General features: G+C 37.4%; 1 protein-coding gene across 1 annotated transcript; it reads left to right on the top strand.

The window, feature by feature from the left end:
* Positions 1-758: 758 nt before the first annotated feature.
* Positions 759-13355, top strand: LOC108877688 (leukemia inhibitory factor receptor-like). Its single transcript, XM_051072623.1, is given in 17 exon segments — positions 759-1135; positions 3248-3529; positions 3635-3747; positions 3749-3753; positions 4991-5127; positions 5285-5430; positions 5523-5573; positions 5575-5677; positions 6220-6281; positions 7095-7317; positions 7992-8171; positions 8266-8367; positions 8479-8646; positions 9977-10111; positions 10239-10332; positions 10440-10503; positions 11367-13355. Coding segments are annotated over 17 exon segments (1986 nt in total). The 5' UTR covers positions 759-1065; the 3' UTR covers positions 11418-13355.
* Positions 13356-13820: the final 465 nt, after the last annotated feature.

Below are 13820 nucleotides of genomic sequence, written 5' to 3'. Positions count from 1 at the left end.
TGTATTCTTTGTATACAAAAGAAAGTCAGTCATGATTTAAACAGAACATATATTAGACAGAAATAGTTGAAAATTAAACAAATAAATGAGTAACATGATAATCAAATGTTAAATCTTCCTTATCTATTAAGGAATACAGAGTTTATTTAGTTTAATCATGTATGTGTATGTGTGTGTATATATATATGTACACACATGTTCACTTCATTTCAGGGAGCAGGGTATAGTCTATAATAGGAAATGTGAAGTTAGTGCTTTTTATGAAATGTTGTGCCGCTATTACGCTATCACAGATGTGTGACCTTCCTGTAGCTGTAGCTTTGTAACTCAGTGGCTTCACCTTCCTCTTCTATTTTTACTTTCCCCTGGTAAACTGCCCACTAAAGAAACTGCCTCAGAGAACGTATACTTTATGTTTGGCTCTTGTAAAGTCTGGATCACAGAATTCTTTGTCCGTATTATAACAGACCTGAGAAATTTCCTTAGGTTTTCCTTAGTTTTCCTTACATTTTCAGGAGGTTGTGCAGATTTCTGATTTCTCATAACTCTACATTTGGCACTATGACCCATGATGTATAATGAGTTGAGTTTTCTTACTGTCTTTTCCAGAGCTCACTACACTGACATACTGAGACTAGTTCCTGAGAAGTCATTTGCAAGTACAAAACATTCCCAGTTAGGCATGGCCACTGTGATTCATGATTACCAGAAAGCTGACGCTCCATTTCCTGTACTTGGAGTCCAAATGGATTTCACAATCATTATGACCTCAAGCAGCAAATGAATTTTCAAAGAATGCATCACTGACTACTTTGGAAGGGAGTCTTGTTTCAGGGAGTAACTTGACACTTTCATGAACTTCATGAACTCAGGAATACGCTCTTTCATGAGATATATCATGAGATATATTTTAGTGACGCTGAACAAACAGATTTTTATTTCCACAGCCTAATGTTAAAGTCTAACCCTATGATGAATCTACAGAATCCATGAAGACTTCTGACAAATTCTCCATCAAGGAATAACTACAACTGATCACAAATGACAATTTTAAGGAGGATTAAAATGATCACATGGTTATTACTAATCTCACTGTTCTACAAGAGTGTACAAGATGGAAACAGACAAAACAATGGTGAGTACATCATCTACTTCTAATAGCTTGCAGATACAAAGAATGTCTGGTATTCTTTATAGTGGAGGAATAGATGATACTATGCTGTATTAATAGTATAAGAATGTTACCCTCTAAGTGAATTCACAATTCAAATTACATTTATTTGAAAGACAAGTAGTGTCTAAACTTGTTTACATTTACTGTAGATTGTAAGTGTATAAGTGCATATACAGCTTATTTCCTGTAATAATAATAGGATTTTAAAGCACAGATTTTGTTTTTTGTCTCTTACAACTAGTGCTAAAGTGTTCCTGGTAATATGAGAGGTTACTCTATATTTAAGACATCATAATTTACATCAACATGCAGTGTTAGGTAAATTGGTGGAAACCACATCAGGATCAGAACCAGAAATTAATCTCAGAGGGTACTAAATATAGATATATCATTATTATGATATGATATGATATGATATGATATGTCTTGAACAGGCTAAAGGACAGATTATTTGTCTTCATCTTGAATCATTCTCAGGAATGCAGATCAAGGGGCTGGGTCATGGAAAAAGCAAACAAGCAAAAATAAAACATTTGCATTTCGACTGAGCCTGTCATTGCACAAAGGCTATGTCTCTATTTAAGTTTTAAGGGGTCTGCTATGAGTAGCAGAGACCCCTGATCATGCAACATGCCATGCCCACAGCTCTGTGAGGCACAGCTGTGCCTTAACATCAGCATGCTAACATGCTCACAGTGACAGTGCATGCTGATGTTAAATACGTATAATGTTTACCATGCTCAACAATTTAGCCTGTTATGTTAATAACAGTCATTAGTGTTGAAGGTGTTTGGTCATAAATCAAAGTACTGGACAAATTAGAAATTTGACCAGTTGATGGTGTTGGATGGAAAGTCAGGGGATCGCCAAAGTCAGTACGATGCATCCTGTGTGAACCCTGGATGTCTGTGCAGTGAAAACCTCTGTATTGGTGGTGCCAGATGAAAAGTCAGAGGTTTGCCAGAGTCATTAGGACTTAGACTCCCAAAGTATCTGCACCAAATTTAATGGAATGCAATAACTGTGACATTTTATAAATGTTATCTTACTTATAGTGCAAGAGGTACAGTCAGAGAATCACCATTGTCATGGCAGTCCATCCAGTAGTTGAGATACTTCAGTCTGGACCAAAATGGTGGACTGACGAACAGATACACCAGCAGACTGACTTCGCCACCTATAAATCCATGCCACCACCATATCTAAAAATCACATATTAGTTTTTTAATCTGCTCATCAACAGAATTAGCTCCTGCTTCATCTACATCATCTACAAATTTTAGAGAGTAGTCTGATTACACACTGGCCATTATTTAGCTTTTTATCCACATAAATAATGCATATAGACAGTACTGCCTCACCAGTACCTTCTTGTCAGCTAGTGCCTCAAAACAGAACATCACTCTCCAATTTCCCCTCTTGTGTGAAAGTTGAGCTCAAGTTGTGCTGATTTCTCATGCAATCTGAAGCTATTCTTGGTGGCAACAAACATCTGCTTTCACTTAAAGACCAACAACCAAAAAAAAGATTTGGAACAGAATTCTACTCAACATCTGTGAACCCTGAGAACATAAAGGGCAATTAACCAAAGGGCAAAGTTTACTTTGTACTATTTAACAGATCTAGTAAAGTCACTTTCTGTGGGCTCATACAGTTTCTATTTAGAGACACATTTAGAGACAGCTTCCTCCATGCCCCTACCTCCAAACATTTATCTCAGGAACTGTGCTCACACAGAAGTTTACCCACAAAGTTGCCCCAAAAATAAACTAAAGTAAATTAAACAGTATAAATAAATGAATAATAATAAACAAACTACAATAGAAATGATTGAAAGCAACAAAGTAAGGAACTGGGTAAAACCATATCAGTAAAACAACTTTATTTCCCCTATGTTGTATTTAAAATCAATAAATCCTGGACCTCTTTTTGATTTTGTCTTCACTACTGTCTTTTTAGCAGCTCAGATCAGACAGTCCTTTTAACATGGGAAGATAACCTTTCATGCTCTGCAGTCACAGCCATGGTATTCATTCAGATGCTTATTCTGTCCTAGTTGCTATGTTTTTACAGGAAACGACACCTCAACAACAGCAGGGATTTATCCACGGGACAGGGTGTTTAAGGTTGGCAGCAGAGCCACCTTCCGCTGTGTTCTGTCAGCAGGGCAAATTTTTGACAAAATGTTTCTGACTGGGTATAATGACTCTGATATGAAAACTGAGATGATCAGCAATCAGACATATGCCTTGACCGTCCACCTGAACAAGCCTTCAGGTTCCAGTTGCACTGATGTAAAATGTCATATCCAACATATCACTACAACTGAGTATGGGACTTGTGCTCATGTTGGCTGTAAGTATTAGTTAGTCTTGTGCATAACTTTGTGATTTTGGAATTAGTCCTGTTAATAAACACTGTTATTGTTTATTAATATTTTTAATACTCACCGTGAATCAGACCCCCCTCGTGATGTGGATCTTAAGTGTGAAACCCGGGATCTAGAATCAATTGAATGTCGCTGGACAGTGAGAGAGACACACCTGAAAAGGAAAAACAAGTTATCATCTTGTTGGAAGGTAAACAAGCAATATACTCCTCCAATTTAACACTGCACACCTATAACATTGTTTCATGGTGGACTGTTCAATCAGAGATTGGGGTGTGTTATGCTAGCAGTGGCTAATGTGTCCTGGGGCCTGTGGTCTGCAGTGGGGGATGAGGAGATGGTGACAGAGGTCTGTTAAGCTCACCTCTTTCTAATTCCACATCCCCCGATTTTTGTACTTCTCAAACTTGTAGTCTTCAGACCTAACCCATGCTCACTCCTTCCTGCTGGAGACACTATAAGCTTCATATATACTGCAGTGCTCCCCAACACCTGGAAACACAATTTAATGTCTAAATTCACTTGAATTTTCTTCTAATCTTGACACAATTCAAAACATTGGAATATTTTACTTGAAAAATAATTTAACTAAATTTATATGTCTTGAATTTCCCTGAAATTTCAAGGTTACCACTTTCAATTTGTCAGTTACCCATGATTCAAGGATTTAAACTACTAAACTAAGAGAGTATAGCCAGTAGCTCTGTATGTATACTTATGCACATGGTTTCAGCTAAATGCTAACAACAGCATGCTAACATGCTCACAGTGATAATGCTAACATGTTGATGTTTAGCTGGTGTAATGTTTACTAAGGTAGCTATCTTAGTGTTAGCTAACTTCACAAATAACTGCTTAACTTTTCACAGAAGAAAAAGAGGGAGTAGGTCTCAAGTCACACAGGTTGTTAAATGTTAAATTACCATGTGAAAATGTTAAAGAAGGGTGTTCAAATCAGCATAAATTCAGATCGATGGTATTCAAAATAAAATATTTGAATGGTTTTTAAATCAAATATTCAGTTTAATTAAGCATTGCCCCCCCCCCCCCCTCTTTTTTTTTAAATCCTTTTTTTAAAGGTCTAGTTCTGGAAATAGTGTCTTAGTAAGGTGTTGCGCCACCACAAGTCATCAGAGCAGCTTTAATGCATCTTTGACATTGATTCTACAAGTCTTGATTATGGTGGTAGAGAAGCAGCTAACATATTAGTCTAAAATCTGCTCAGTATTCAACTGAATTGAGATCTGGTGGATGTGAAGGCTGTAGCCAATGATTTGCATTATTTTCACACTTGTCAAACCATTCAGTGACTGCTTGTGGATGTCCCTATGGATGGAGGCATTGTCATCCTGTTTCTCCACTCAATCTTCAGATTTTTCCTTTAATTTGACACTTATCTGTCTGTTCTCTTGCCATTTATTTTCCAGGTCATGTGTAGATCAGCCTAAGGGGAGATGCTCACAAAAAGTACAAGTGGATGTTGGTGAGAGAAACTGGACTTTAACAGCACAAAATGATCTTGGAAAGGTGGAGCTCTCAGACAGGGCAGACCTGACTAAGAGAGGTACAGCTTTATGAAAATATTGATTTGTGTATGGTAAAATGCTTATTGCCTATTTATAAAGTATCTATGCCTATTTATTTCCAGGGGCACTGGTAGAGCCCTGTTCTATCTTTTTAGTGATTAAATTCAGCTTTTTATCCTATGTCTTCTGTTTCAGTGCACATGTTTGCTCCAGAAGGAGTGACAGCTTCAACTGTAAATGCCAGAAATGTCAGCTTGAAGTGGGATTGGACGGTGCAACAGTACAATAATATCAATATAACATGCCAAATAAATGTTAGCCATGATGGAACAAATACCATGGTGAGTTGACAAAGAAAGGAGGATGAGACACTAACAAGGTTTTTAAAGTGAAAACCTTCTCAGACATCATCTTGTCTTTATTGTGTTCCCAGAGTAAATACTTGGGAGTTGGCCTTAATTTTGCAGTTTTGACTGAACTTGATACCAAACTGGCTGTATAATGTGACAGTACGATGTGCAACAACACAACATTTCTGGAACTGGGGTGACTGGAGCAAAAGTGTCAACTTTCACACAAGGGGTGATGGTAAGTATGAAAAAAATACAAATAACAGATTCTGGTAACACAAAACAGCCTGCCATTTACACTCACTCACACAAATTTTGTTGTATAATAAAATACTAACAAGTTCCAACTTATGCTTAATTGTAGGTGCAGTGGAAAAAAGTGAGACTACATAGAACAAGGAAGTAACTGAGTAGATTAGAGGAAAGGAGAAAAAAAAGGAGGAATGTTTTGGATATTTGTGTAAATAGTTAGTGCCTACAGAGAACAGTACTGAGAAACTAAACTTGTAACTAAACATAGTTTAAACATAATCAGTTCTGTTTGGGTCCCCAGCATTTACAAAAATACTTTATGTCTACGTCTATTTTATGTCTCCTCCCCTTGTCTTCTTCCACTGTACCTACATTTAAGTAGCATTTGGACCAGTAAGTATTTTATTGGTGTCTCATTCATGTAACAAAGTTGCACTGTAAATGGCAGGCTGTTTGATAAAGCTTTAACTGTTGCTGGATATTTGATAGATATGTTTTCTGGTCACTCATTGTCAATTTGTCCCATAGTTCCAGATGCTCTTGATGTGTGGATGCAGTGGAAGGATGGTCAGACTATAATCACCTGGAAAGTAAGTCAGATGAGTGGGTGCCACTTTTATAACCAGGCATCCTTTATAAAGTTGTAATTAAAGGCTTTATCGATGACTAGAAAAACACTGACTAATGCTCAATACATCAGTTGCAAGGTATTAATAAGAATTAACATTCATGGACTAGAGCAGCAAATAGGGGCTATATGCAGAGGCTATGGAATACACGGATACTTCGAAACCCAGCATCTACACTAACAAAGAAAGCTCAGTGTTCCAACATCTGCAAACAGCAACCGTTGTTGATAAGTTACAAACAGGTATGAACATGCTACAGCAAGGGGAAGCCAGGACAAGTCAGGGCAGAGATATCATCATCATCACCAGACACTGAGATTGTGTACCAAGCCCCCATAATAAATTATTCCCTTAAGACAAGGGTGGCTGACTTGAGAACCTGAAGATCATGGCCAAGCTGGACACCTGGCACCCCTGCGGTCGATACCTAAGTCTATACCTGAGGTCCTGCTACCTGACTCATGGCTACCTGCTACCTGCTACCTGCCTGCAGAAGCAGAGGCTAGTATGTGCAAGGGAAACATTCAGTTTTAACTTTGGCAGCTTGTCAGGGACTTAACATTTATAATTTCAGACTTGATGGAGGGCAGTACCCTCACTAGCCTGAGGGATTTTACACAATTTATCAACCTAAATGTTGTAGTTGTTCTAATTTATGACTTACAACTAATCTATAATGCATTAGCAAATGATTTATAAGCTATGTAAGTCATTTACTGTAACTTACAAACTCTTGTGATCAGGGCTAAAAATCCTGGTGTTCCCTCTTTGCAGATGCCACGAGCTAACCAGAGTCATGGAGACATCACACATTATGTTGTGACCTGGGCAAACACCACAGAGACAGAACAGCAAAACAGAAAAGAAGTGGCTCACAACAAGCACCATCTTTCACTCAGTCTGGACACCACTGAAGAGTATACCGTCACAGTCACAGCGATCAATAAAATCGGCCGCTCATCCCCATCAACTATCACTGTTCCGCGCTTCAGTCCAGGTATGAAGCTAAGAGAGCTGTATACATTACAGGTATAGAAGAATTCAGGCCTTAAGGATCTGTCAATTTTTCAAGTCTTGCCTAAATTTATAGTCAGGTACCTATATGAACACTGAAACAAGTTTTGTCTGCTGTCATCATTCTCCATGTTCATATTAACCATGAAAAGATCCCTTCTAATGTACTTGCAAGGTAAGTGAAAATACACAGTTCTTTTTTTCCCCTTGATTCCATGTTGCACTGAAAGGAGAGTAACAAAAGATGGGATTAAATTAACTTCAGATAAACAAGGCAAAGCAAGGAAAACCTATTTCAGTGTACATACAGACCAAGAAATAGTGAGTTGTACTTTGTAGTCTTTGGTCTAATTTTCTCAATTGTTGGCTCTAAAGGTTCAGAGTTACCAGATATAATTAACTTAAAGACATTCACAAATGATGATTAACGTCCAGTGAAACAAAGTACTTGCTGCCAAGTGTGATTTGAAAAACAAAAAAATTTAACATTTGTCCAAATAATCACTTAATCTCTGAGACAGTGAATTACAAGGATGTTGGTATCAAGACAATTGTGGTATTATAGATGCGATATTCCTTCTCAGTAATAAATATTTGTCACATTACCTACAGCCATATTTTTCTATCAAATCTAACTTTCAGAGTCTTCATTTTCAGATACAAGCAGAGTGAAGACTTCTTTGATCGCTGGCAGTAGTGGCGGCTTCAGCCTGTCCTGGTCTGCTAGTCCTGTAGCTAGCTGTGGCTACATAGTGGACTGGTGTCCTACCTCAGGTCATTGCAGTGTGGAGTGGCTGAAAGTACCTCCAAATGAAACCAATGCCAGTGTATTTTCAAGTATGTCTTATTCTTTGCCCGCAAAATAGCTGCACCTATGTAATGTTATGTTTCCTTGTGTTACAACACATCTTATCTCATTTCTCTGTCCCAGAAAACTTAAAAGATGGAGTGAGGTACTCACTGTCCATTTATGCCTGCACCCAGGGAGCTCCAGTGCTGCTAGAAAGAAGAGAGGGCTATGTCAGACAGGAAAGTAAGACAGTTGTTTTACTTACCTGTGGTGTACTGTTTGCTCAATAAATGTGGCAGTGCCACAAAATAGCACTTGTTTCAACTGTGTTTCACTCATGTTATTCTTTGCCAGGAATGCAGAACAGCCTTTTTCACTCATTGAAATGGAAACAGCAGGAGTCAAATGTTGAAGTATCCTGGATCCCAATACCTAAAACAAATCGGACTGCTTTCATCCAGGGCTACATTCTGTATTGGTTGGACAACAACGACAACAACAACAACGGCAGTGTGAGCACAGGTATTGTGACACATCTAAGATAATAGGTCACAAATGATGTTATGACAGATTAGAGCCCAATCAATATAGGATATTGAAAGCTGATGCATATTTAAATTTTTGACAGTTCTGATGACGATATATCAGCATACACGATACATCAAGTTTGTTAACTGGCTTTAGTTTGCACCACTCAACTATTTTGCTGTAGTTGCTTACTGCAGCAAAGCCAGAGCAGGCTGGCACGACTGCTGTACAAAAGGAGAAATAATGGGGCGTTGTTTAAGAAATGTATTGTAGGTGGAAATGAGCATGTTACCATGACAACACAGATCCACAAACACAGACTGTTGTGCACTACTCTCTGACAGGCAAACTATACAATAGCAGCACTGGGAAAAAAAGTTTAGGACACCTATCTTTGGCTTTACATTATTTTAATTTCTTGTTATTTATCTGACACAATGTATCTGCAATCAGCTTCAGTCTGCGGATAAATTCAGCCTGTTGAACATAAATATTCAGACCCTTTTCTGTGACACTTGAAATGTATCCCAGGTGCCTCCCATTTCTACACCTTGATCAGAGTCCACCTTTGGATAAATTCATTTGATTGGACATGATTTTGGAAAGGCATACATCTGTCTGTTAGGTGTCACAGCTGACAGTGTATATCAGAGCAAAAACCAAGCCATGAAGTGGAAGGAACTGCCTGCAGAGATCAGAGACAGGAGTGTATCGAAGCACGGATCTGAGCATCAGGCTGGTGGTCAAGCCCTTATTAGGATGAGCAGTGCTATCTTAAACCAGGTCTGCTCAGCTACCTTGAATGCTGCTAGAATTTACAGCTGCCCAGGATTCAGTGAAGAACCACCTTTGGTCCATAGACAACCTACGTTACATTACATCAGTTTATCAGGCTCTTGGGAAGACAGAACAAGACATCTTACAGCAGGGAAAGCATCTAGACAAATTGTGAGAAATTGCCAGCACAGGGCAGGCATAACAACCACAACCAGGAATTGAACCCCAGATTTCTGCAGTAATTAGAAAAATATCAAACTCCTTCAAACCTTGCTTTTGGCAGTATATGACTATGTGGACAGATAGCATCTGAAATCAGACAAGGGTTACATACAAAACCTATCACACATTCTCAGTGTGCATGTTCTTTGCATGTTAAGATATACCTTGACAAACTTTTGTTAATGTCAAAATTCTGATTTCATTTCTACATATACCATGCAAGAGTTTCTCACTGAACTAATTGAAAAGCTCTCCCCACTTTTACATGGTGACCTTAAAGCTTCCTCAAGATTTGTTTAGTAGTAATGGCAGTCTCTTTCTCTAGGTTTAGGAAATCCTGAGGCCACCAGTCTCACAGCAAAAAATCTGAAAATCAGTTCCTATACATTCACAGTAAAGGCACAGACTGCAGTGGGAGAATGTGGTGATACATTCTTCACTCTCACCCTGGATTCACTGAGTATGTTGTTTCTTTTCACTTTCAGACCTTGAATAGAATTCCATTTTCTATAGTAAAACAAAAGTAACGTTTATTTTATTTCATTAAATATTGTTTCTAATATGAGCTATTTGTCTTAACTCACCAGCTGATGATTTGATGAAGACACTCTTAATTTCCCTGGTCACTGTTTTTAGTCTCCTTTCCCTTATCACTGTAATTTGCTACAGACACTGGGCGTGGTAAGTAAATCAACTGTGATTTTTGCTTCTGACAGTACTCTGAATGAATCCACGTTGTTACCACAGTTTGTTTGACATTTATTTTAATGCATTCTTACCTCCAACAGCATTAAACAAACAGTGTATCCTCCAATCCCAAAGCCACTGCTGACGGAGTGGTTGACATCACCGGTAGGTTCTCAAAACCATGTCTTAAAAGGGTACTCCACTAATTTTTCACATGAAAATCAGCTTACTTGTCTCAAGAAGAATCAGTGGTTGTGTATTGTCTTCTGTGGCTCTAGAGGGAGTATTTTAAGGTCTGAGAAAATAACCTTGATGATATTACAACCATGTCATCAGGGTTATCTCAGAACTGGCTTGAGATTTAAGATTTTTGACTGAAGGCCAGTGTTCAAAACATGTTTTGAAAGACATAGGCAGATACCACTGAGTTGCAATGTGGGAAATGTTAGATCCAATATTCTTGGAGTTTGATTCAGGATACAGACTAAATTTAGGATGCTTCTAATGCCCTCATTTTGAGCATTCTTTTTACCCAGGCTAACAGTGTGGCTCTGTGGATTGCAATGTCAGTCTGTTAGGGCACCACTTTGACCCAGACTGAAATAGCTCAATAGCTGTTGGATGGATTGCCATTATATTTAATACAGACACTCATGACTTGGTCCTCAGAGGATGAATCCTACTAACTTTGGTGATTCCATCTAAGGGGATGAATTGTAATAAGTTTGGTGATCCCTTAAAATGTTATTTTGTCCAGTCCTCTGCTTTATGACCAAATATCTGCAGAGCTAATCATATTCCCATCAGTACTTTGTTTAGCACTTAGCTGCAAATGTTTGCATTCTAACATGCTAAGCTAATATGGTAAGCCTTAGACATGCTAACATCAGCATTTTAACATTGTTAGCATGCTGATGTTAGTATTAACTAGTTCTACTACCATGGTTGTAGACGTATTTAGTTTTTTTGTACATGCTGCAACTGCCTGTCTTCTCTGTAACTGTAAGGGCATTTTGTCTTTCTTCCAGGGTGAACATAGTTGTCATCCTCTTCCCGTGGAATCAGTGTTATTACAGTGAGGCAGATATCATGGATATTCCAGAGCTGCATTGTAAATCAGGAGCACCTGTCAATGGTTATATCGGCCACAAGAACATACCTTTTGTTTTTGCTCAAACTCCAAATGGTTACTACAACCAGCCCCTGAAAAAATTTACCTCAGAACCCCTAATTTTACCGACAACAACAATCCCATCTCAGTCTTCTTCGTTCAGATGTGTATTTCCTAACCCGTCATATAGCCTGATAATGCAGACTCGGGATCAACAGTCCAAGTCAGCGCCTGACCCTCTGGAGGGGATGGATATAGAGAGAAACCGGAATGGATACCAGCCTCAGAGTCACACAATCTTCTCTCTAAACCAGACAAATGAGGATTCAGAAAGTACGATGTCCTGTGTGTCCACTTACATTTTATTTCCACAGTCACCTTCCACATAGCTGTTGCATGCACATATAGTATGTCATAAATATGATAACACATAAAAAGAAATAAAAACACAGAAAAAATTAAATTTAGTGTAACGTTGGTGAATGTGTACACATTTATACACAACTGTATTTCAAGCATAGTTTTGTGTCACAAATGATCACTGATAAACACATGTGATTTATAACTTGACTGCTACGCTATGCTTTGCCTTTGCATTTGAGGTTTAGAATACATTACGATTCCTCTATGAAGCACCATTTGCTGTTTCAGTTCAGAAATTGTGAAATGCAGAGTTACATGAAGGAAATCCAGCTGCTGCTTTCTGGTAATCGTGAGTCACAGTGGTCAGATCAGGTCTTGAACTTTATTTTGGTTCTTGGAAAATGACCAATAGTGAAACAGAGACTAAAGTCAAAACTGTTCAAAAGTTGTTATTTTTTTAATGTGAAATTGATGTAGAAACATATATAATAATAATATTAATATTAATTAATTAATATTATTAATACTTTTATTTATATAGCACTTTTGAAATCAAGTGTTAAGCAAGTGTTTCATGTGGTTTTCAACAGTTAACAACAGTATGAACTAGAAATTAGTCAGTTAAGTTAGATAAATATTTCCAATATTTCCTGCTACTACTTAGGACACCAAATGTCTTTGGAATTTTGTGTGGAAATTTTAAAGTTTCACAACCAACAAAACAAAATATAGATAAATTACTCTGGTCATGATGCTGTAAAGAAGGTTCATTAAACTGCACCATGACGTTTGTGGTGGTACATTTTATTTACATAAAAAATAATTGATCAGCTGAGTACATAACATATTAAAAACACAAGCAATTAACAACATTTTAGAGACTTATTTTGTTTGTCTATTGAATGTAATATTGTTCTTGTCATTCCACATTAAATAATAATCTGATTAGGTTTTCCTCAGATCATTCATTCTTTCCAGGTAAAATCTCTGCTTCATTAAATCCTCACTGTCTTCACTGGACAGCTGTTTTTTGAGTCTGTCTTCTCAGCGTTTTTAATGAGCATGTATTTATATTTGCTACTGAAACAATCTCACTTTATTTTTGGGTGAAACAAAAACTTTAAATAAATACCAGGTAAAATTTCACATGAAGAATATGTGGCAATCCTGATTGTTGTTAACAATTTCTATAGTGGGCACTAGAGGGAGCCAGCACTAAAGTCCTAATGAGAGGATTCTCTGTTGAGTGAAACTGAACAGTCCACGATGACCGACTGACCACTGACAATGATTAATTATTTTATACTCTATTATATTCTATTCTCATTATTAATATCCCTATTTAATATTCATATTATAGGAGCACATGGTTAATAAACTATAATCAAAAATCACATCAAAATGCTGCAACTGTGAATCATATTTTTACAAGTAAATTCTAAATTCACAGATACTAAATGTCACTGATTAAAACAATTTTTTGTGTACATTGTATAATGGCACACCCACAGCTAATATTCATTAAAGCAAAGGTTGAAGTGAAGGCTGGTGTTATTCTATATTTTTTTCTATTTTTCTTTTCATTTTTCACAAATTTGTCTCTCTGTGCCCAGTCTCTGTTACTCAGCCCCAAGCTCATTAGTTCCAGATGAAGATACACATCTTCAAAAAAACATCTACAAATTTATAGTTTCAAGTTTTTTGTCACATATTTCCTAAAACAGCTTGTCCCTGTTATGTTTATGCAAACGTATATCAACACACACCTGCTCTTGCGAGTATTTGGGGCACGATTTATGTGGGTTTGAGTCAAAATAAACTATAGTGTGTGTTCATGGTAATGAAGAAACATATCAGTGCAACAGTGTGGCTCACTGATGTGTTTTAATAGTTTTGGATGATATAGCAGATATTCATAGAGAAAAAGACACTTCAGGCTTGAGGGATACATTCATTTTTGGTTCTGGGCTTTTCATGGGATGATTATTAATATAATTACAGCCACCAG

Source organism: Lates calcarifer, linkage group LG9 (assembly GCF_001640805.2).
Source record: "Lates calcarifer isolate ASB-BC8 linkage group LG9, TLL_Latcal_v3, whole genome shotgun sequence".
Classification (NCBI taxonomy): Eukaryota; Metazoa; Chordata; class Actinopteri; family Centropomidae; genus Lates; species Lates calcarifer.
The sequence above is the reverse complement of the archived record's forward strand: the minus strand, read 5'-3'. Positions and strand labels throughout refer to the sequence as shown.